This window comes from Marmota monax, unplaced genomic scaffold (genome assembly GCF_021218885.2).
Source record: "Marmota monax isolate L192 unplaced genomic scaffold, Marmota_monax_Labrador192_F-V1.1 WCK01_AAM20220418_F8-fsc00057, whole genome shotgun sequence".
NCBI classification, from domain to species: Eukaryota; Metazoa; Chordata; class Mammalia; order Rodentia; family Sciuridae; genus Marmota; species Marmota monax.
The window spans coordinates 3,162,783-3,186,427 of NW_026693933.1; the positions used below are offsets into that span (position 1 = coordinate 3,162,783).

The 23,645-nt window shown below is 36.5% G+C and overlaps 1 protein-coding gene across 2 annotated transcripts in view; it reads left to right on the top strand.

Annotated features, from left to right (window-relative positions):
* Window positions 1-15,088, top strand: part of Bzw2 (basic leucine zipper and W2 domains 2) — a 56,212-nt gene extending 41,124 nt beyond the window's left edge. For both annotated transcript variants that reach the window (XM_046463644.2, XM_046463643.2), the window contains exons 7-12: window positions 115-224; window positions 4,223-4,393; window positions 6,095-6,241; window positions 7,304-7,442; window positions 13,449-13,571; window positions 14,630-15,088. In XM_046463644.2, coding sequence (XP_046319600.1) covers window positions 115-224; window positions 4,223-4,393; window positions 6,095-6,241; window positions 7,304-7,442; window positions 13,449-13,571; window positions 14,630-14,658 — 719 coding nt within the window. In that variant the 3' untranslated portion in view covers window positions 14,659-15,088. The remainder of the gene's footprint in view (window positions 1-114; window positions 225-4,222; window positions 4,394-6,094; window positions 6,242-7,303; window positions 7,443-13,448; window positions 13,572-14,629) is intronic.
* Window positions 15,089-23,645: the final 8,557 nt, after the last annotated feature.

A 23,645-nucleotide genomic window follows, 5' to 3' on the forward strand; every position in this document is an offset into this window, starting at 1 on the left:
TTTAGTTATTTACTTATTTCAGGAAACTGAGTAAGAAATGTTGCATCATGCATCATCACAAATGGTTTTACTTATACAAAGAATGAAATTCTCTTGTTTTCTTTTTTTAAACAGGCATTGCAGCCTCATTTGCTGTCAAGCTTTTCAAAGCCTGGATGGCAGAAAAAGACGCCAACTCTGTTACCTCTTCCTTGAGAAAAGCCAACTTAGACAAGAGGCTGCTTGTGAGTACTTCCATCAGGGGTCGCGTGCAGGATGCTGCCGTCAGGACTGGGGCTGGCCCACGGTGTCACAAAAGACACAGATGCCTGAGCCTCACCTGAATTGGAATCACGTTCCTTTATTTCTGTATAACTGGCAAATTTATTTTCATCATTTCAGGGTGAATAACAGCCTGATACGTTTAAAGGATCAGGGATGTAGACTTTTAGACTTGAAAGTTTGTTGACAGTGTTGACATTTTATTAGAATTAAGACTTTTTTTTCTCTAATCAATAACTTTATGGAAACTCTGGAAATACTTGATCTGTTAAAGAAAGTAAACAAGTTAATTTGAAGTTTCCGTAGTCACGATTGTTTGATTGTGATTTTATTTCTCCATCTTCAAATTTTTCAAAGAAAATGATTTTGTCCTTCAAATTTCTATCTGTTCCCTATAATTTCTTTGTACTAAAAGCAACAGCTGTGTGGATGCAAAGATTTTTCCAAGTAGAATTGCTTTCTAAGGTGAAGTCTAAAATTGAGACACTCCTGCCATATTCTCTTGTCCTTTCTGTTTTTTTCTTCCATTGTGCAGGGTCCTATGCAATGGATAATTCTAAAACTCTTTTCTTCAAGAAAACCTGAAAATGATTTTACATACAAGTCCTTGTACTTTCAATCACTTAAAATTCCGGATGTTTACCTTAAAGTAGCCTTAACTCTAAAGTCTTTGAATTATGGTAAAGAAGAAAAGGATTTTAGGTTCTGACTCATTTCTGCTAATGATAAGTTTTCATTCAGGGTATATTTCTTGAGTAATGCTTTGGTGCTAAACATCATCCTAGAAACTGTGAAACCAGTAGAGAATAGTATCAAAAAGTTCCTCGCCTTCATGGAGCCTATTTTCAACTGTACTTAGGGCAAATCTCTGTAAATAGAAGCAAAAATCAAAAGATGAGTGAATATGTTGCTAGAAGTTCATATGGAGGGAGCGTATTTCTCACCCATGCGCCTGTGAGTTGTTTGTGGATTAGCTGTATCTTGTCTGGGCCCAGCTGGGCTCCATATGTCTTTTCATTCTGGAACCCAGACTAAAGGTTCCCCTCTAGGTCATTCTGTCCTCATGTCAACAACACAGGGACTGAACTGAACCCTCAAGTACATAAAACTTACCTTTTACTGGCCAAAGGAAATCACTTACAGGCTTGGCAATGAGTAGGAAAATCCAGTCCACTGATAGGTTACTTCTGCACCCCTGCAGATAAAAAGCAAGGAGGGGAATCTCTTGATACTATTGAAAAATGTAGGTGGTCTATTTCAACTTGTCAAAAAAGACTGTTACTTCATGTAAGAAAGAAAAAAATCCTTTTTGAAAACACATGTTATTAAGATGTTCTTACTAAGATTTATATGTCTGTACATATTTTGGAAATGAGAAGCATGGGTGGTGGCTTCTATCAGATGTCCAGTAACATAAGCTGGTTGAGAACAGAGTAGCTGGCAGTGCACTAGAACTGTGCCTGCCTGGCATTTGCTGATTCAACACATGAATGAGGACCTAGAGGATCCAATTCATTTTCATGGTTTCATGAATCCATAGAACAAATTCTCTTTAACTCTTAGCCACTATATACTAGAAAACAGTTCAAGGAGCTGGAGATATTGAAAGGAAGCAAATAAATATACCTTCCTTTATGGAGCTTACATCCTATTTAGACTAAATAAGTAAAATATTGAAATAAAAGGTGACAAATGCTATGGAGAAAAATAATTAGAGAAAAGCTAAAGGGTGTCAAAATTTGAGATGCAATTTTCAGTACTTAGGGAGGCCAATATGGCAAGGTGACATTGTGCAAAGACTTGAAGAGATGAGTAAGTGAATTATAGGAATATTTCAAAGAAGAGTATTCTGGAAAAAAGGGATAGAAAACGCATACTCCTTGAAACATGGAGTGTTAGGGTTAGCAATAGGAGAAGGTTGGTAAGGCTGAGAGTATAGATTAACTTAGAGAAGCAGCAGGCCATGTAACCAAGGGACTTGGGCTTTTATTCCTAGTCAGATGGAAGCTGTTGGCATTTTCCCTGAAGAATTGTGTGCTTAATATGATTGATTTCTCCTGCTGTCACTCTAATTGATGCATTGGGACTAGGCTCCAGAGCGAGGGCAGAAGCAGGAAGACCTAAATCTATGGATGAAATGGTGGAGATTTGTACAAGGGAAGGGTTTTTAACAAACATAGACCAGGTTCTAAACCAAAGCATGGCATGGTGTGGTTTAGACTGTCTTTACCTCAGTTTAATCTGAATAATAATTTTCAGTATATCATGTAGCATTTATAATGACTTTGGATATGCTTCATAAATAAATCACAGGTGTTATATATGATAACATATTGCTCTGAACAAGGCTTTAGATCAAATTTTGTAGTTATACTCTCCCTAAGAATATCGAGTCCTATCACCAAGTAACGGAATAAGTATTGACTTTGGTGCCAACTGGTCTGACCTTAAATATTATTTCCAGCTGTAGAAATTGGGTTAAGCTTCTAAACCTTCTTGAGACAGCTTATCCTGCAGGAAAAATTCTACTTTACACAGTGATTATGAGAAAAATGCCAATATATCTTGAAACTCCATAAAATTAAATACTTCCCTCCCCTAAATTTGGAAGCTCTTAAGTGATAATTGAAATAATAGTGACAAAATTTCAGTCTTGTGAAATGTTTGCTTTAACATGAATGTGTGTTTGATAGCTGCTCCCACCAACTCTGTTCTGACATTTTGAAACATCTGACTCAAGGGAAATTACAGGATGAAAATATGGGGAATATTAAAAATTAAGCACTGGTATAGAAACCCTCTGGCTATGTTTCTATATGGGGTGGAAAAACCTATTGCACATCTCTCCACTGAGACTTATATTGGAGTCACATAGCCTTTGGTTATAGATGTAACAAATATAAAGTTTTGGGTCTTTTTTTTTTTTTTTTAATACTCTGCAGCAGTTTGAATAACATGAGAGCTTTGAAAATTGCTTTAATTTCATAGTTGGGTGTTGGAATTCACATAGGATTAGATCATGACTAAGTGTTACTGAGATCCTGCCAAGCTTTGTAGGGTATAATGAAATGCAAGAAAATATGAGAGCAGCTATGTTATATTGCTCTTTTAAAAAAAAATCATTACAATTATGTAATAAACTGGAGAGTTAGTGGGAGACGGTTTAGATTAGCTCTGGCTGTGAACTTAATTGAGAATCGCCATTACTAGTAGACAATGACAAAATTCTCCATAGCTCCTGAGCTAGTATTTTAGAATAATAGCATTTTCTCAAAACAAGAATAAAGATCCTTAAGATAATGGTCAGTGTTGTTTCTCTAATATTCTCTCCAATGATTATATACAACATTACTAAAACTGACTTTTATCTAGTAATTGTTAAGGAAACAGTGTAAATATCTAATAATTTCAATAATTTTCTTTGTTTATCACAATTCAGATACTATTCAAAGTTATTATCTTAATTGCATTTAGTTCAGCCAATTTTGTTCTGTATTTACAATTGGTTCTGTATTTACATACACTATCATTAATTAAAATAAAACAAGAAGGAACTGATAGTTAAAAATGAATGAAACTATTGTATCTAGGTTGCTTAACATTCTCTTTATAAAATTGCTACATTTGAGAAAATACTTAGCTCAATAAATATACTAGAGATTTATTCTGGTTTGGGGGGAAGGAGCACTGGGATTAAACCCAGGGACTCTCTGCTGCAAAGCTACACCCTAGCCTTATTTTTTTTTTTTTTAACATAGAGTCTCACTAATTTACCCAGATGTGCCTTGAATTTGTGATCCTCCTGCCTCAGCTCTCAAAGTCACTGGGATTACAAGGATGTACCACCTTGCCTGGCTTAAGAAATGTCTTAAGCAGTATTTTAAAATGGAAATTTTGACCTTTATGCATATTGAAATTTAAATAGCTTGTTGTATAACAGTCTCTTTTCCTTTTCTTTCAGGAACTCTTTCCAGTAAACAGACAGAGTGTGGATCATTTTGCTAAATACTTCACTGATGCAGGTCTGAAGGAGCTTTCAGATTTCCTCCGAGTCCAGCAATCCCTGGGCACCAGGAAAGAACTGCAGAAAGAGCTCCAAGAGAGACTGTCTCAGGAATGCCCAATTAAGGAGGTGAGACACCATAGGCAGACACTGTCATGGTCAAAATAAATGAATGAAAGTCTGGAGGTGTCACTCAGTGGTAGAGTGCTTGATGAACGTATGTGAGGCTCTAGTTCAATCCCCAACACCATACTGTCAAAAAATATATATATACAAATGAGAGGAATTATGTAGGTCATGTACCACAAGCTTTGCCTCCCTACTATTTACATGAGTTCAAAGTATTGATTCAGAATCCTCTATTTTAATACATTTTAGGGGGTATACGAAATTAATGTTTAGTTTACCTAAATGACTTATTTTGCCAGGCTGCTGTGATTATGAAGATATTTCATCTGATAAATGGATTGACTATTCATTCTTTGAATACCCTTTTATATGATGGTTTTTCTGTTTTATAGTAGATTTTCTAACTTGGTTAAGCATTTGATTAGTGTTTGGAATCAATACATGATATTTTGTGCATCACTGGGTATGAATATGTATGGTTTATTTATTTAAGTGGTGCCAGGGATTGAACCCAGGGCCTCACACATGGTAGGCAAATGCACTGTAGTCTAAACCCTAGGCTTTATATTTGAAGGAAAAAAAGACAAGTTGGACTAATTTCTTGTTTGATCTCATTCATAATGGCTGTGTATCTCTATAATGGAGAAGTTGAAGAGTTCTTCCTTTTCCCACTTACTCACAAATCCCTACCACCCTCTACCATGCTGTAAGTCCTACAGAGCTCCTTATGTGATTGAGGGGTGGAAAATTTCAGATTGATACTCTCCAGCAGGTGGAGAGCTATTGGAAAATGAATATTATTAGCTTATGGCAGAAAGTCATAATTTTCCATGTAAGGGAAAAAAAAGTTAAAACAAAAAACACTGTAACACTTTTAGATGCAGGGATGTCTCCCTTTTTTGTGGGCTCCCCGCCCCCTCCCTAGGCAGCTTGGGGACTGGAATTACCTGGCCACTTCTGCTCTCGCTGTTCAACCCACTGATGCTATTTCTGCAATCTAGGATGGAAATAAAGAGAGTGCTATCTTTTCACTTAAAAAAAGAAAGAGAAGAAAAAGGTTGTACTAATTCTCACAAAGTATTATACTTGATGTGATATGATTTTTAATCACATCTAAAATCCTAATCTCAATTTGTGATTTTATTTCAAAAGGAAAAAGCATTCCCAATAAGTTTGATATACAGTACATTGTTAGACCAACCTATAGTCCATACTGTCAGAGTTGAGAATAAACTTACATATTTATATATAATTCAAGGGGGGGATAGCCAGTTGAGTATGGCTGAACTGATGTGTACCAAATAAAGAAAATTGACTTTGCACTTCATGATTTATTAAAAAATTAACTTCACTGAGGTGGGGGCAGAGAGATCAGCAAAAGTATTAATAAGTTGTAGAGAATGGGCTTATGCAAACCCAAGACATCACCCATCAAGAGGCTTAACCCTGAGCGATAGGAGGCAAAAATTCACAGCCCCGTTGCCTTAGTCAAATCCCAAGAAAGTCAAAATTGGTTCAGATGCTGTGCTTTGGGAATTAATTATTGTTTTCCCTTCCTCTTGTAATCTGAGAATACATTCCATGAAAGAAAGAACTGGACAGAATATTTGTTACCTGTGTCAAACCTTTTCTGCCCAGGCAGTTAAGAGGGCAAATTTCCATCTGCCTGTTGCTTTCTGACCCTCTTTCCATGAAATGTAGGTGGTGCTTTATGTCAAAGAAGAAATGAAGAGGAATGATCTTCCAGAAACAGCAGTGATTGGACTTCTGTGGACCTGTATAATGAACGCAGTTGAATGGAACAAGAAGGAAGAACTTGTTGCAGAGCAAGCTCTTAAGCATCTGAAGGTAAAAATCTTAACAAGGAATTTATCTCAGCTTTGGACCAACTGAAACTCTTTAACAGTTTAACAAATGGGTTCTAAATGTGATTTTCCATAATCAGGCTAAACATATACTTCCTAATTTTTTCCTTTTCAAATATCCCACTACCTAAGATGTTTCAGATGTAAGAACATATAAAATATCTTAGCGTATGTTCTTATTAAAAATAATATCAGAAAAATTCATTAAGTCATTATATTCAGTGTTTTACATTAAAGAGAAATATATCTAACTATTGGTTTTCTATCTGTTCAGTATGAAAAAAGAGATATCAATTTTTTTGTTTAAATAAAAAATGAATTGACATTAGAATTTGAAAGTATCTGAGTGGTCAAAAAAATACACAAAATATAGTTAAGTTGATTTTTGTGTATTTTTGAGCATAGTTACATAGATTTTTTGCTTTTGTTGACTTCTCCCTATCAAACTATATTAAAGCAAGTGGAAGGTTTAGATCCTGCCTTTAGGTATAGTTTTTACACTTGAGTTGGGAAGTCAGTGTCAGAATGTAAACTAGGTGGAATATAAGTCATAGAAGATGACTCTCCATGTTCATGAGAACAGAGAAGTACACTGTGCAGCTCAGGGAAGCCTCTTTAGAGAAAAGCGTTGAGTAGGGACATTTGAGGTGAAGGAAATAGTAGGAACAAAGCCTTCCAGATGACCTGTGAAGGTTCTGGGATGTCTGGGAAGGAGAATCCCACTCTTCCTAAGGCAGAGCCACTGACACAATAAATAGTGTACAAGGGCGTAATTCATTTTCACAATACCTATGACACATAGTGGGCCCAGCAGTTATCTTTAATACAGGCAAAGTCTCACATTTGGTGTTTTCATGGATAGAGTGAGAGAAATCCAATAAGATACTGGGATAATAAAAGTTTTTGATTCGATATAAGACAAGGGTGGCAATTCCCCCAGTGAATGTTTTCTAAACAAACCTCCGGATTATTGTTATGATTCCAGCAATGCTGGCCCCATACTTCCCACACAAGTAACGAGTTCTACCCTCTGCTTCTGTCCTAGCAATACGCTCCCCTGCTGGCTGTGTTCAGCTCCCAAGGCCAGTCAGAGCTGATCCTCCTCCAGAAGGTTCAGGAATACTGCTACGACAACATCCACTTCATGAAAGCCTTCCAAAAGATTGTGGTCCTCTTTTACAAAGGTATCCATCCATGTTGTTCCACAACTGTGTTTCTGAATTTATTGAAGCCCTTCAAGGGCAGAGCAGGGGGGGAGGCACAGAAGATCACAGCTTCTGTTAATGGGAGAACAGCAAAGATGCCAGTTTGTCAAAGTTTTAGTGAGAAAACCATATCATGTGGAGAGGAGGCACAGGCCATGTGGGCACTGCCTCAGGAACTGAGTCCTGATTAGGCTCCTGGGCACTTCTCACTGGTGGAAGATTCGAGAAGACAGGATGAACTGGCTGTTTCTTGGGGGTTGTGAAAGAATGTAATTATATAAGATAATTGAGACTGCTTTTGAATTGTAACAATTAGCTCTAATAACAATGATTATCAAAACGCTATATATATTATGTTCAGGCCTTTTTAGGTGCCATAAAGCTGACTTGAAAATTACTGAAATAATTAGGCTTTTCACTTGGCATTTTGGTTATCTGGCCCAGCCATTCTCCTATTTTCCAAGGAAATGAGTATTTTTAGATTTTCACAGTTAGTGTCTTTTCATTGTATTTGTAAGGATTAGGTTGCCTTGACAACTGGCACTAAAAATGAATGTTAAAAGTTTTAACTGATCTCAGTCTCTATACCTACAGCATATAAAAAACGATCCTTGACTATTCTGTGGCCTAGATTTGCATAGTTTTATGGGGGGGGGGGACTACCTAAGAGACACTTCAAACATCATAAGATTCTCATCAGAAGTTATTGCAGCTGGGCACAGTGGCGTGTGCCTGTAATCCCAGCGGCTCAGGAGGCTGAGACAGGAAGATCGCGAGTTCAAAACCAGCCTCAGCAAAAGTGAAAGTGAGGCACTAAACAACTCAGTGCGACCCTATCTCTAAATAAAATACAAAATAGGATTGGGGATGTGGCTCAGTGGTGCCCCTGTTTAATCCCTGATATACCCCAAAATTAAAAAAAAAAAAAAAAAGAAGTTATTGCAAACATAGATGGCTAATATCAGAAAAATCAAAATATAAAGTAATAACACTAAATATTTCCCTTTGATGTAGTCTTAAAATTGTCTATTTTGAATGATAACTTTGGAATCTGGTATATAGACATTTTATATTATTGCTTAGTAGCTATTCTTAAAATGTTAATTAAGCATTAACATTTTACAATTAACATTAACATTCACAATTGATTTTAATTGGCCTTTTATATTCTTCAAATGTACACATCTTGTTCACAAGTGTTTGAGTGATATTTTACTTTTGGAGACCACTAAGTTATTCAACAACAATTATATCAATAGGAGAACGTGATACCTGCTAATCTCTTTTCAGTTGGCCATAGTCAGGTCTTCTTGATTAGGGTTTACCAAATTACATATAAGATGACCCATCAGAACCAAACCTGCAGGTCATATTGCCAACTCACTTGTGATACCCAGCAGCCATGAATGAGAAGTGGGACACCTTTCTGCATTATGGTTCTTAATAACAGCTTCTGCCTGGGAACTCACTACTTTGAGTTATTTCTTCTTTTTTAGTCCTAAATGAAAAAGGGACAGTGACCCGATACTTAAAATAACCCAGAACTAGGCATCAGGAAGGGAGGCATTAGCTCCTCCTTAGGACATTCATTAACCAAGTAATTGGCTTTTAAATAACCTTAGTTGGTAAGATCAATGGCCAGTCATTACATGTTTTTCTGAATATGGAATCCCTGAAGAATGAGTGTTACTGTTTTCTTTCCATATATATATATATATACATACACACACACACACACATAATTAGATATCTCACATGCACTTGTACTCTCTCCCATCTCTTTCTCTCTCTCTCTCGTCTCTCTTTTTTAAATATTTTTTTAGTTGTTGATGGACCTTTAATTTATTCATTTATTTATATGTGGTACTGAGAATTGAACCCAGTGCCTCAACATGCGAGGCAAGTACTCTACCACTGAGCCACCACCCCAGCTCTCTCATCTTTTTTAACCAGTTGTTTACTTTGATATCACTGTGTCTGACAAACCCTGTGTTGCAGGAGGCATGTATTTCACCTGTATCTGAGAATCTGCATGCCTTCCTTCTGTATTTTATATGCCTTTCAGGCAGGATGAACAGTGAGTTTTAAAGCGATCCTTTTCCAACTCCAGTGAGCATAGAGATACCTGGAGTGTTTGTTAAAGCAGATTCCCCAGGCGTTCTGGCTCAGTTTGTCCAGGGTTGAGTTCAAGATATTGCGTTTTAACAAGGTTCCTACTTTAAGGAGCATTTTGTTTTAAAGCAAGTTTTCAAAAATGTCACAGAAGCCATTACTCCTTTTTCACTTTCTTTTCTCTCTCTCTCTCTCTCTTTCTCTCTCTTACACACACACACACACACACACACACACACACACATACTCCTTCCCCCAACATTTCCAGAACTTGAGGATAACAGAAATTTAGGGATATGATTAACAATGTCCCTATAACTAAATGTCGTCCAATGCCATTATAAAGATTTTTAAGATAGAAATAGTAGAATAAAAATGAATAAACTATAAATCATGCCTTTCAGCTATAAAAGAAGCTGGTGATTAGTCATTTAACAAAGGTTTACTTTCTATATTAAAATCTAGAGTTTTATATTCCTAAGACAGTGGGAATAAATAGTAAATCTGCTGTTTTCAACCATCACATTATTCACTTTTAAAAATAATTTCTCCCTTCCTTTCTCCTGAAGGTAAATGCCACAGTCTCAGCATATCAGTCTATAAATAAAATTGTCTTCTCAGGTACTATTATTATCTCTCTCATGGGTTTTCTTATTTGCAGAAATTTCTTAGGTTAAATTCTGTCCCTCATTGCAAACTTTTCTAAAAGGAGTGTCTTATTCTGGTTCTATTAAAAAAAATGTAAGAAAGAAAAGGAAAGAATAGCCTTGTTAGCAGACATTCCCAGCATTAGAGGAAATTTTTGTGTTCCTGAGTGACATCATTAATTTTAAAAATTCTGAATTTCTTAAGTTCTAAGCAATACAGTTTTAGACTAAACACCTAAATAGCTAGCATTTTTTAAAGCTTAACACTTTTTGAACCACTTTTATAATATGGTCTCTTTGATCATTATAAATACCCAAATTTTAAATTAGAACTCTACAAATTGAGAAATGATTAAATTTTCTCATCAACTTATTGTATCTGTCCATTATACATGTATTAAATATACACTAAATTTCTGATCTTATGTTAAATGCTACAGTAGCTGCCTACTATCTGAATTTCAGGATATAGAAGAAAACAGAATTGCAGTCCCCATGTCAATTGCTAAAACAAGCCTCTCACAGAGGGTGTCAATAATGGTAGGAAGACAGAGAAGGGAACCTAACTTAGGGTTGAAGCTCATTTGGAGAAGGAGAAGAGAAAGCACCCAAGGGGTACAAATAATTGCTGCAGACATAATGAGGAAGATGGCCAGATGGAAGGAAAAAATATATATTCTAATCTGAGGGAACTCAGTGCAATTGTAGAGCGTCTCCTTTTGTACTATGCTTTCACTAATGTTGTATGTTGCTGGTAGACACATTTGGGAAAATCTCAATAAAAACTTAATGGGTGGGGCTGAGGATATAGCTCAGTTGGTAGAATGCTTGCCTCACGTGCACAAGGCCCTGGGTTCAATCCCCAGCACCAAAAAAAACCCAACTTAATGGTTTCCCAATTCTAATTAGCCCCACCTCTCCCCACTTTTCCTTGTTAGGAAAAAAAAAAAAATTGCTTCTCTTCATTCCTCAACGACTTATTTTTAGATTAGATTTTTCACTAAATAGATGTTAAGTTTGTTCCTAAACTTTTTAATGTTCCGGCTTTGCCTCATAAGTTGTGCTGTGTGCTGCTTTGGTCTCTTTGTTATTAATTCCCTGGTACTAGAAATTTGTTCTTCCAGCAAGTATTTATTACTAAATTGGGTCTTAATATCTAAGAACTCAACTTGCCCTGCTTATCTGATTGTATGGGAACAGTGCATTTCATAGGCTATACTTATCATTTTCTGTTCTTCTCATACTGTCACTGACAAGCATTTTAGTAAATGCATGGCCTCTTTCAGCCTCTGTGGGGCAATAAAACACAGGAATGCTCTCTCAACCTTCAGAAAGAAACCCCAGACAAAAGCTATCACTAAGCAGCAGACTAAATCAGCTTTCCAAATGTTCTTTTTACACCCCCAATTCACTAAGGTATGGAGAGAAAATAGAATCTCTCTTCACATTTTTGTCACATCTTTTAATTCTATTTTGTGTGTGTGTTTTATAACATTAATAATAATAGCTTAAAACTGCATATTGTGGTTTATAAACTCAAAAATATGCTCAAAATTATCTTCCTGGCAGGGCTGCATAAATCACAAGCATCCTAAAGATAGTTCACCAATTATATAAAAGGGGCTTTACAATCCCTAATTAGTGTGCTTGAAAAATCTCTGCAAGGCAGTCCTCCATAGTCACTGTCACTTCCTGAAGCCAGGGCTGCCTGCTCCTCACCTGTGAAAACTGGCCTTTGATGTCTACTGGAAATTTCTGTCATCCTTCTGAGTAGATAATGGAGAGCAGCAAATGTAAACAGCTGAAAGACTGGAAGATAAGAGTCAGTCTCTAGGACCTCTGAGTATAGCTCTTGGGGTTCCAGCCTTATGAATGAATAAATCCAGACTTCCTTTACCCAATGTGTGGTGCATTTAATGATAAAAGTAAACCGAAAAACCTGTTTTCTAAGACCGATTCGTGTCCATTTGTAGTCAATTTAGTCTCCAGTTCAATTCACGAGCCTCTTTCAAGAGCCAATTTCTTTTTACAAGGAAGGAAGAAAATAACCCTTACTGTTTTTTTCTTATGAAACGGTTAGTTTTGTTTTAAATAATATTGAATCATTTTCATAAAGCAGAATTATATTTTACTTGCAGTGTGTCATTATAATAATTTGTCAACATTGCATGAATTTACAAGCATTTGTAAATGATTTGGTGCTAGTGGGGACAGAAATAAATGCTTATTATATATTTTCTATCATTTCTTATTCAGATCCCAAACGACAATCCATCAGAACCCTGCAGACCATTAGGCTGTTATTTCCATATTTGCCTTTCTTTTTTTAACATTAAATCATCTCAATGGTAACTTGAGAGTATGATGGTACATGGTAGAATTTAAAGTTTTAGTAATAGGTGCTTAACACTTTTTGTTTAAAACCTGTAGGACATTTATCTACTGTGTTTCTGTTTTTCTTGTAACGCAGTACAAGGATAATATTACTTGTATGATTTAGGATAATGTGCTGAATGAAAGTAAATGAGTGATTTAGTGATGGCCTAAGTGTAGCACTTTGGGTTATAAATGTCTTGATCCCACTGCATACCCAAGAAGGTCATCTTTATGTCCAATTATTAGCATCATTATTGCACCCTATCTACTTTTTTCCCCCCTTTGCCAATTTCCCCTAGAAAATAAAATCCCCTTAAACAAATAATCATTTGAGGTTGCTCTTTAATCAAGGTATCTTTGAACTTGGCAGGACACAGAGTATTCTAAATGCTGGAACTGCTGATTCATTTGCAAAATTACATAATAACCCTACTTCCTACCAGCAAACCAATGCTGTAGATTTCCACATGCCATTACCCAGCTATATGCTTGTGTTATATCATGCCTGATAAGATGCCATCATCATCAATAAAGAAATTACTAGACTAACTGTTAGGATGTGGCACTGTGCTACTTGGAAATGAGCTTAGATCTTCTGGTAAGTTTCAGATTGGATTTCTTTTAAAATGGAGCTTTTATTCTTAAGAGATCACTTTGTACTAAGGTATAGGATCTGAGGTTCTTTTGAAATATGATAGTCAATCTGAGGATGTGGATCAGGAGTAAAGCACTTGCCTACCATGGATAAGGCCCTGGCTTTAATCCCCAACAGCACAAAAATAAGTTTAAAAATGAAAATAAAATGTGACATTCATGTAGTAACTTTAAAATCTTTGATTTGAAATTGCAGCTGATGTTCTCAGTGAAGAAGCAATACTGAAGTGGTATAAAGAAGCACACGTTGCCAAAGGCAAAAGTGTTTTTCTTGACCAGATGAAGAAATTTGTTGAGTGGTTACAAAATGCAGAAGAAGGTATGATTTCTTTCGTTTAACAACTTTGAGAGTCATGAGGCAAATAGTTTATCATTTAAATTATATACCTCTTCCACTGCTCCCCCCAGCCTTTGCTTTCTTAGACTAAAATTCTTATTCTTTTCTTTTTAATTTTCTTTTCTTTTTGAAATAGAGTCTTACTCTATGTTGCCCAGGCTGGCCTTGAGCCCCTAAGCTCAACTGATCCTCCCACACCAGCCTCCTGAGTACTGGGATTACAGGTATACACCTCTGCACCTGGCCCAAAGTTTTTGATGTGTCTCCCATGTCAAACATTTTGCCTATATCTTAGTGCTCCTTCCTATATCTAGATGGTACAAAGTTGAAAAAAAAAAAAAAAGAAAGAAAAGAAACTAATTATCTATCCTGATAGGAGACAATGAGGAAGAAATAATCAGCAGATATAAAAGAAAACAAATATATTTGGCTTTATCACATATTATAGAGCTATGTGGATTTTTATAGCACCTTTACCAGTTAACCAATATTTAAAATGTGAACACAAGGTAAAAGATAATAATGGATAAGAATAAATCTAAGTAAGGTAAAAAGTTGGCCGGGTTTGGTGGTGCATGCCAGTAATCCCAGCGGCTCAGGAGGCTGAGGCAAGAGGATCACAAGTTCAAAGCCAGCCTTAGCAATGGTGAGGCACTAAGCAACTCAATGAGACCTTGTCTCTAAATTAAAAAAAAAAAATACAAAATAGGGATGGGGATGTGGCTCCATGGTCAAGTGCCCATGGGTTCAATCCCCAATACGAAAAAAAAAAAAGAATAAAAAAGTTATGAATGAAAGAGTCTATATTCAGTAATACATATGAGCAGGTTGCATTTTTCAGAAAGGCAACATTTCCCTTGAAGGCAAAAAGGAGTAAGAGTTTGCTATCAGCCCCCATAGATATCTGTTTTACCTAGTAACGGTAAACGGACCTGGGTCCATGACAAGGTTGGAGGGATGGTGATTAGGAATTTTTTCATGATCTTATTTAAAGGAACCTGGCCAGAAATACCTGACTTTTCTCTTGTCTTCTCTCCTAGAATCTGAATCAGAAGGTGAAGAAAATTAAAGGCCCCAGACGAGCACAATACCTAGGATTATGACACACACTTTTGATTGAGAACCTGATGCATTTGGGAAGAGAAACTTGGCTTCAGTTTTCACAAAGGAAAAAAAAAAATAGGATAGGCTTCCCTTGTGCAAAGGGGAAATGGTTTCTGTTCTTGTTTTGTTTTAATGGAGCCCTGAGGCATTGCTAGGACACTTGGGACTCTACCTCTCACTCACTGTCTGCTAACTTAAAGCCATTCAACCAGGAGTCCAGTAGGAATCTGAAACTCAATACTCGGCAGACTCCTTTTTTAGCTGTATTTTTCAGGTACTGTGTGGTGAACGCCCCACTGGTGTCTATTACAGGGCCACTTTGGTAGTTGTGTATCTGCTCGTGTATGTTATTTGACAAACCAGTTTTTTAAAATAAATGGCTTTTTTAAAATCTGCGCTTATATTCTCAGAGCTTTCATTTCTTTACACGGCTTCTCACACAAGTGAATTTCTGCTGTTTTGTCCATGGTATTGAATAATTGCATTTCTTACCATCCATAAAAACTGATGTGTGCCTTTTATCATCGTTAAGTAATACGTTCCAGTTAACTCCATAGTGAAATAGAAATGAGCCTAAAATATATTGTTATATTGGCAATAACACTATGAAGTTCTTAATAATTATTATTAAACATGTAAAATATAGTTCCATACTTCTCATGTTTTCCTCAGTTCTATTTCTTCCCTATTTAAAGGGGAACTAACAGCCAGGCGCACACCTGTAATCCCAGTGGCTCAGGAGGCGGAGGCAGGAGGATCGCAAGTTCAAAGCCAGTCTCATCAATTTAGTGAGGCACTAAGCAACTCAATGAGACCCTGTCTCTAATAAAATACAAAATAGGGCCAAGGATGTGGCTCAGTGGTCGAGTGTCCCTGAGTTCAATCCCTGGTACCCCCCCCAAAAAATAAAGGGGAACTAACAGATGTATAGGCATATTGATGTTTGTTTATATTTATTTATAAGTGGGTGATTTAATTCTCAAAATTATCCTGTTCTCAATAATAATATGAAACATCTGATCATTTGGGAAAGCTTACAGTTTTATTACATAAGTCTTTCTTACTCATCAAAAACCTAAGATATATGACCCAGTCGCAGTGGTGCATGCCTGTAATCCCAGCTGCTCCAGAGGTTGAGGCAGGAAGATGGAGAGTTTAAAGCCATCCTCAGCAACTTAGCAAGGTTCCAAAACAGCTCAATGAGACCCTGTCTCTAAATAAAATATAAAAAGGCCTGGGGATGTGTCTCAGTGGTTAAGCACTACTGGGTTCAATCCTTGGTACAAAAAACAACGACAAAAACAAAACTCTTTAAGATACTGCCCTAATGTTGTTAAGGCAATAGTAGTCTCCAAGAAGGCAAACATTTTATATAAAAAAGAATCAAAACAAAAAGGAGATGTTGATAACTCCAAGATAAGAATATGAAAATTTTTATTGTTAGCTCATCATCCTGTAGCAAAAGATGCTTCCTAGTTTTCTATTTGTCTTCAGGAAGAAAAAACGTTTTCCCTATGACCTGACCACACACCTAAATCATCTATGTGTGAAATGTTATTTTTATTACACAAAAAAATGTGACAGGACAACTTTGGCCAGAATGACTGGCAGTCACAGAATAAAGAGTTCTATGGTACCCTAAGGTGCTTAGCATACCTCTGGATGCACATTTATATTCTTTCCTAAAATTGACCTACTAGATAACATCCCTCTTTCATATGCAAATTTTTCCTTCCCAGTCTCCCACTTCACAATGGCCCAACTTCTGTTTAATAAAAGAAACTTAAACTCACTTATCCCATTATGGTTCACTGCCCTGGGGATCAAAAGCACAGGGTACTAAACAAAGGGACAACTCTGGAATGTATTGTTCTTAAAGAAAATCTCCACTCTTATGTTCTTATGTTCCTATGACAAGTCTCCATTACCTATCTTTCCATCTAAAACTTGGAGTTATGAAATTAAATGGTATTCCCATTACAGAGTGTGTGTTAGTGTGCCTTTTTGGATTGAAAAAGTAAAAATTTTTAATTAAAAAATAAAATTGGCCAACTAATTTGACAAATGTCTATTACCAGTCAGGATACTCAACAGGTGTGCTTCAAAAATTCAGTCTGCTTCTCAAATATGCTGACAAATATATTTGAAGATTTTGGAAGTTATGTGCAAGTTATTTCTGTGTTGACTGTGTGAGTTTTATTTTATATGTTTTACACTTAGTTGTATATAGGGGAACATGAGAAAGTGTGAAGGCCCCTGCTTTCCAGCACATTTGACTTTGCCCCATTATTTCTATGGTAACCAAGCTGAGGCCCAGGACTGTACAGGTGTCCAAAGGCTTAGAGGCAGCAAACGATGGAACTGGAAGCCCCATATTTAGACACCCACACCTATGGTCTATTTTAATAACGTTCTACACTTAAAGCAAATGTGTTTTTAAAACTAACAATTTTGGACTCAAGATGTGGCTCAGTGGTCATGTGCCCCTGGGTTCAATTCCCAGTACCAAAAAAAAAAAAAAGAAAAATCATGCCACAGGTGTACTAAATACAATGATGACTGTTTATTGTGTTAGTAATAAAACTGGTAAATTAGAACATCTGAGAAAGGGACCAATTAGCTTATGATGAATCCTTATCAGAGACTGAGGTAGGCTCAAAGATGTTCATAATGTATCATCAAGGAAAAAATGAACAATTTTTTTAAGAAAGGAAAAATGTAACTTAACCAAAAGAATATTTTCTCTGCTAAAAACTAGGTAAGGTGTAGTTCAGTGGTAAAGTGTGTGCTTAGTGCATGAGCCCCTGGGTTTGATCCCCGGGGTCAAGGGGAAGAAAAAGAACTATGTGTATATATAATATACCTTATAGGTACATAGAAAAAGCATTTAATTTAATAATTATTGTGAATAATTGTTTTTCTTAACTATGTTTCAGGCACCGGTAGGAAGGAAAAGATGATTTTTTTCTACACATTTATTTGTATTTCTTTAAAAAAGATCATCCAATATCTTCATAATTTTAAAAATCCTTATATATTTAAAACATTAAAGAGCTTTTAGAAGAAACAACATTGAACAGTATTCACCCATAGAGAAGACCATTTATAATATTCTTATATTTGTAAAAAGATGGTTTTGCTTCATTCTTTAAAAATTCAAGTCCTTTTTATACCAGGTTGTTTGTTGGGGGCGGAGGTCTGTTTGTTTGTTTGTTTGTTGTACTAAGGATTATACTCCAAGGGCATTTAATCACTCAGCTACATCTACATCCCTTTTTAAACTTTATTTGTTGAGACAGGGTATCACTAAATTGTTTAGGGCCTCACTAAGTTGCTGAGGCTGGCCTCAAACTTTTGATTCTCATGCCTTAGCCTCTCTAGTAGCTGGAATTGCAGGAATGTACCAGTACATCAAGCTCTATACCAGTTTTCTACCCTGTTATTTAATAGTATTCTGTAACATTTTACCATATCAACACAATAACTATTCTTCAAAAACATGGTTTTTAAATGTAAATAATTGTTCTTGGTATAGATGAGGCATAATTTTATTATTCTGTTCTGTAATATGGTATTTTATAACATTACTTTTAAAAATGCCATTTAAAATATTCTTTACATAAATTATTCATTCATGGTTATTAAAACGAATGGAATTTGGGTCAAAAGATTTAAATATAACATGATCCCATTCTCTGAATTTTCATTTGTACATTTGAATGCATTTAATTCCCATTTGGTGCATATTTTGAAATGATTATTTCAGTGAGAAATGGAAAAAAAAAATTGCCAGGCATGGTGGCACAAGCCTATAATTCCAGTGAGGCAGAGGATCTCAAGTTTGGGGTCAGCCTACACAACTTAGCAAGATCCTCAGCAACTTGGTAAGACAGTGTTTCAAAATACAAAATAAAGAGAACTGGGGGTGTATCTCAGTGATAAAGCATCACTGGGTTCAATCCCTAAGATCCCCCCCAAAAAAAGAAATGAAAAATTAATTTGTTATTACAACCTCTAAAAATAGGAAATTATGGAACTTTCTGAATTCAGCAGTTATCAAATTATAAAATTTTGGAGAGGCAGAGGAAAGTAAAAATCTTTTATCTTCAAGCCAAGAAACCAACAATCATAAAACACATCAGGTCCCACCTGGTCCCAGGGTCGATGGTTTGAGCCAATGTGTGTCTCATTACTACTTACTAACACACCTCCCAGCCCAGGCTCCTCAGTGATCTGACCTCACCTTCTCTGAGCTAATGGCAATTATTTCCTTTGCTGTCTGTACTTTAGAAAAATGGTGGACTTCAAGGTCTCTCCTGGTAGATACCCCTGCACTGCTATGGCTCCTACTTGTGGAACAGATGCTTGCAAAATATTTTTTTCCATGAAAAACAAGTTTTAGAGCTGGTCTTCACATATTTAAAAATTTCTACACCTAGATTTTATGTGGTTTTTACCTAGTATTAATACAATACATGTAGAAAGATACATCTACACCTTGAATGGAAACAGAACACACCTATTTGATCAGCAAATGAAGAAATCGAACGGAACTCCCTCCTGCCTCCTGCCAATCCTAGTCTCCACCCTCAAGGAAAATTCTGACCACATAGATTCCTTCTGCCTGTGTTTGAAATGGATGCAGTATTATTTTGTTAATACCTTCTTTCACTCAACTTTGTTTTGCTTTCTGTGGTTCTCTGTGCTTAGTTACTTTCTGGTAATGATTAAGCAAACACGGTTGATCTACCAACAATAATGTCTAGCTCTTTCAGCAAGAACACATGAGTCATGAAAGCATTGTTTTTAATGAACCAGAGGGTTGCCCTGTTCTCTTCTGGCACAGAGCATAACTCCTAAGCACGTTTCTGTTCTTCGGAGATAATTTGGGATCACAGGCTTTTCCTCTACTAGTCAGTACAAAAAGAAAATGATCTTGGCTTTCTCTGAAAGAGTAGTCACATTTTAATGAGGCAAGATAGATTTTAAAAAGAAATCATAGATCACTGTAGCTTCAGTTTGTATGTCTTACCACATTTGACGTTTGCTGCTAAGTACAGGAGAGATGGATTTAAGAACTAGTTGACTTGAGCTTGGAACCACCAGTGTGCCCTTTAATTTGCTGTTTAAGTAATTAGCAAATCACTTAACACTCGTATTTATTTCACTTAATTATACAATGAGGATCTGGACAAGATTAGTCCTTAAACTCAGACCGTGAACTATAGAGAAAAGTATGCAAAACTATTTCCATTAGATTCTTAGACCAGTGACCTAACAAAGGTTAAAATTGTTGTGCCCCACCCCAGGGTCTGTCCAGCAGGGTCTAAGGATGTGCATTGCTAACAAGTTCCCCGGGCAGTGCTGATTCCTCTGTATCAGGACCACACTTTGAAAACTGCTGGGACAAGTGGTTACTAAGGTCTATTTTTGTGCTGTCTTTCTAAAGTACATCATGTCCTCAGCCAAAAAAGATGGATTGTAGTTTGCTCAACTCTGTGTTTTTGATTGCCATTTAGCACAACACGTAGCCTGCAGGAAGTTGGTGTTCAGTGAATGTTTGAATGAATAAATGAGCAAATGTGCATTAAGAATTCCTTCTTGAAGGCTTGATGAGAAATTTATCCTTACGTGCTTCTATACCTTCTTTGTAAAGTTCAACACTGGACCACATTCTGCTTCTTGGTGAGTGCTTGGATTGGTGCACTAAATAGAAATGCAACATTATTGATTGTGTCATTCTCTGAAACAGAGCCAATAAAATGTGTTTCCATAATTTATTTATAAAATTGTCTTCACACTTTAGGGGGTTGTGTAACCTGACTCCATAATAACCCAGCCAACACATTTGCGGGTATTAACCACAAAATATTGGCCAGCTGAGTTCTTCGGCCTAACTTCTTCTACACCCTAGAGCAGATCTAAGATGGTAAAATATCATTGGGCTAGGTCACCAATTCCCAAACTTTAATGTGCATCCCATCACCAGGAGGGCTTGGTAATTATAGATGGCTGACAATAGTTCCAGGAGCTCTGACTCAGGACCCCTGGACAGTGGTGGGGCCTGAGGATCTGCTTTTCTAACAAGTTCCCAGGTGGTGCTACTGCGCTCATCCAGTGACTTCAGATTAAGAACTACTGGGCTGGATGATTCCTAACCCCAGTAAAAGGCTGTTTGAAGCAATCCCACCCCATGAAAGGCCATAGAATGAAGCCTTGGGTTAGGCTAGCTCAAAAGCTATTGAATTTCCATAATTTCTAACTTTACTCTAATTCCTGTCTTCTCTGAAACCCTAAAATAGTTTCAAGAAGCATGGAAGGGTTGGAAATGCCTTGGCTTGAAAAGCCTGAACTTCCTACAACAGACTAAATCTTTGAATAAATCTAGACCTTATCTCAGCATTCTCCTTCCCCTTTACCAGGAAAGCCAGTAACTTTGTACTTGCAGTCCCCAGACCAGCGTCATCATCTTCCACCCCGGAGCTTGCTGGAATTGCACACTGTTAGCATCCACCCCAGACCTGCTAAATCAGAAGGGGAGGGGTCCTCTATTTAGACCTTCTGGTGGCTCTGATGCATGCTCAGCTTGAAAAACAACTAACCTAACCTTCAGGTGCCGACCCACCTTGGAACACATCTCCCAAGAGACCTAAGGGTAGCAGACAATTAAAACAGACGCAGGACCAGGCATTGGCACAACATAAGAGATTAGTGAGATGGAAGATTTAATTTTGTTTTTAAAGGCTGATTAAAGATTGAAACATTAGAGAGGCAGAGAGACTAGAAAACATCTCTGGAGGCAAGGTAACAGCGTCCTCCGGCAGCTTTTACCTGATGTAAGAGGATGCATGTCAGCACCCTGCAGCTATACGACTCAGATGGAGCCATGGAAATGCCTGGCAGCTGACATAAACTCAATCCCAAATATGTGGGAACTGGCTCTTCTCAACTTTTCTGTTTCCTTATTGAGCAAAGAAATAAAAATAGGGGCTGGGGTTGTGGCCCAGTGGTAGAGCACTTACTTGCCTAGCATGTGTGAGGCACTGAGTTCGATTCTCAGCACCACATATAAATAAGCAAAATAAAGCTCCATCAACAACTAATTTAAAAAAAATTTTTTTAAAAGAAAGAAAAATATACTTGGTTTTCTCCCCTTCTTTCCAGTAGGCTCAACAACAAGCACAAGAGCACATCTTGCAATACCAAAAGGCAGCTCTTGTAAATACAATGGAATCTAGGAAATGATTATTTATAATATACCTCAAAATAAACTGATGGATAATAGAGAGGATCCCAAGGGAAACAGAGGAGTAAAAAGTGAATGGATTTTATGTATAATTGCATATAGGAATCTACATAGCAAAACACAACTTAATGAACTTGCAACAAAAGATTGAAAAATTCTGAGGCAGCACTAATGCACTGCAACGCATGAAATATTTGATCATTTATCTCTTTGGCACAACTTCAAAGTTTTCCCATGGATTTTAGAAAACCTATTCATTTTGCCCATATGGCCTCTAGTTTTTTATTCTAATCAAAACATGTTTCACATCATAGCACATACATGCTAAATGACTTCTGAACATTACGAGCAGGGGCAATGGCCCGTGGATGATTTACAAGCACTTTGTTTAATTTCCAGATATTTGCTTTTTTCTAGTGTATTATAGTCACTGCTTTCTAGTTGAATGCCATTATGGTCAGAAAACACACACGGTATGATTTCAGTGCTTTTAAATTTACTGAGACTTGTTTTATAGCCCAGCATATGGTCTGTCTTGGTGAATGTACCATGTGCACTTCAAAACAATGTGTATTCTGCAGTTGTTGGGTGGGGTGTTCTATAAATATCAATGAGCTCTTGGTAGTTGATAGCTTTGTTCAGAGATTCTGCATCCTTAATGTTTTTTTTTTTATTTGCATAGTTATATCAGTGACTGAAAAGGGGGTATTAAAATCTCTGGCTATGATTATAAATATACATTTCTCTGTTTAAATTAACCAATTTTGTTTCATGTATCTGGAAGCACTATCATTAGACATATGAAAACTTATGTCTTTCAAATGATTGGCTGGTTTTTCATTATGAAATATCTCTCTGTCTCCGGTAATAATCTTTATTCTGAATTCTACTTTATCTGACATTAGCATAGCACTCTACCCTTTTAGGCATATTGTTTGTATGACATATCTTTTTTATTCATTTACTTTCAACTTATATCTGTGTCTTTGTACTTAAAATATGGCTCTGGTACACAGTACATTATAGACTCTTGCTTTTAAAAAAAAGAAAAAAAAATCCATGAAACTGGAAATGTAGTTTAGTGGTGGAGCACTTCACTTGCCCTGGGTTTGAATCCCAGTACTGAAAAAAAAAATCTATTCAGATAATTTTTGCCTTTTAAATGTTATGTTTGGTTTATTATTATTATTATTATTATTATTATTATTATTATTATTACAGGGATGATTAAACCCAAGGGTGCTTAACCACTGAGCCAATATTTTTTTTTTTTTTTAATTTTGAGACAGAGTCTCACTAGATTGCTCACAATCTTGCCAAATTGCTGGGGCTGGCTTCAAACCTGCGATCCTCCTGCTTCAGCCTCCCCGGTCACTAGGATTACAAGTGTGCACTCTGCCTGGCTTGGTCCATTATCCATGTAGTTGGATTTAAGTCTACAATTTTATAGTTTATTTTCCCCGCTGCTGTCTTTTATTCCTCTGTCCCTCCTTTCCTGACTTCATTTGGAATTCATCAAATATTTTTTAAAATTCTGTTTTAATTTGTCTATTGTCCATTAGTTATATCTCCTACTTTTTCAGTTATCTTTGAGTGAATCTTAGGATTTATAATACCTTAAGTTTTCATTCTAGGTAGAGTTGCTATTGTAATACACTATCTAACACATAAATGCCTTGTGATTGTATACTTCCATTTTCTCTCTC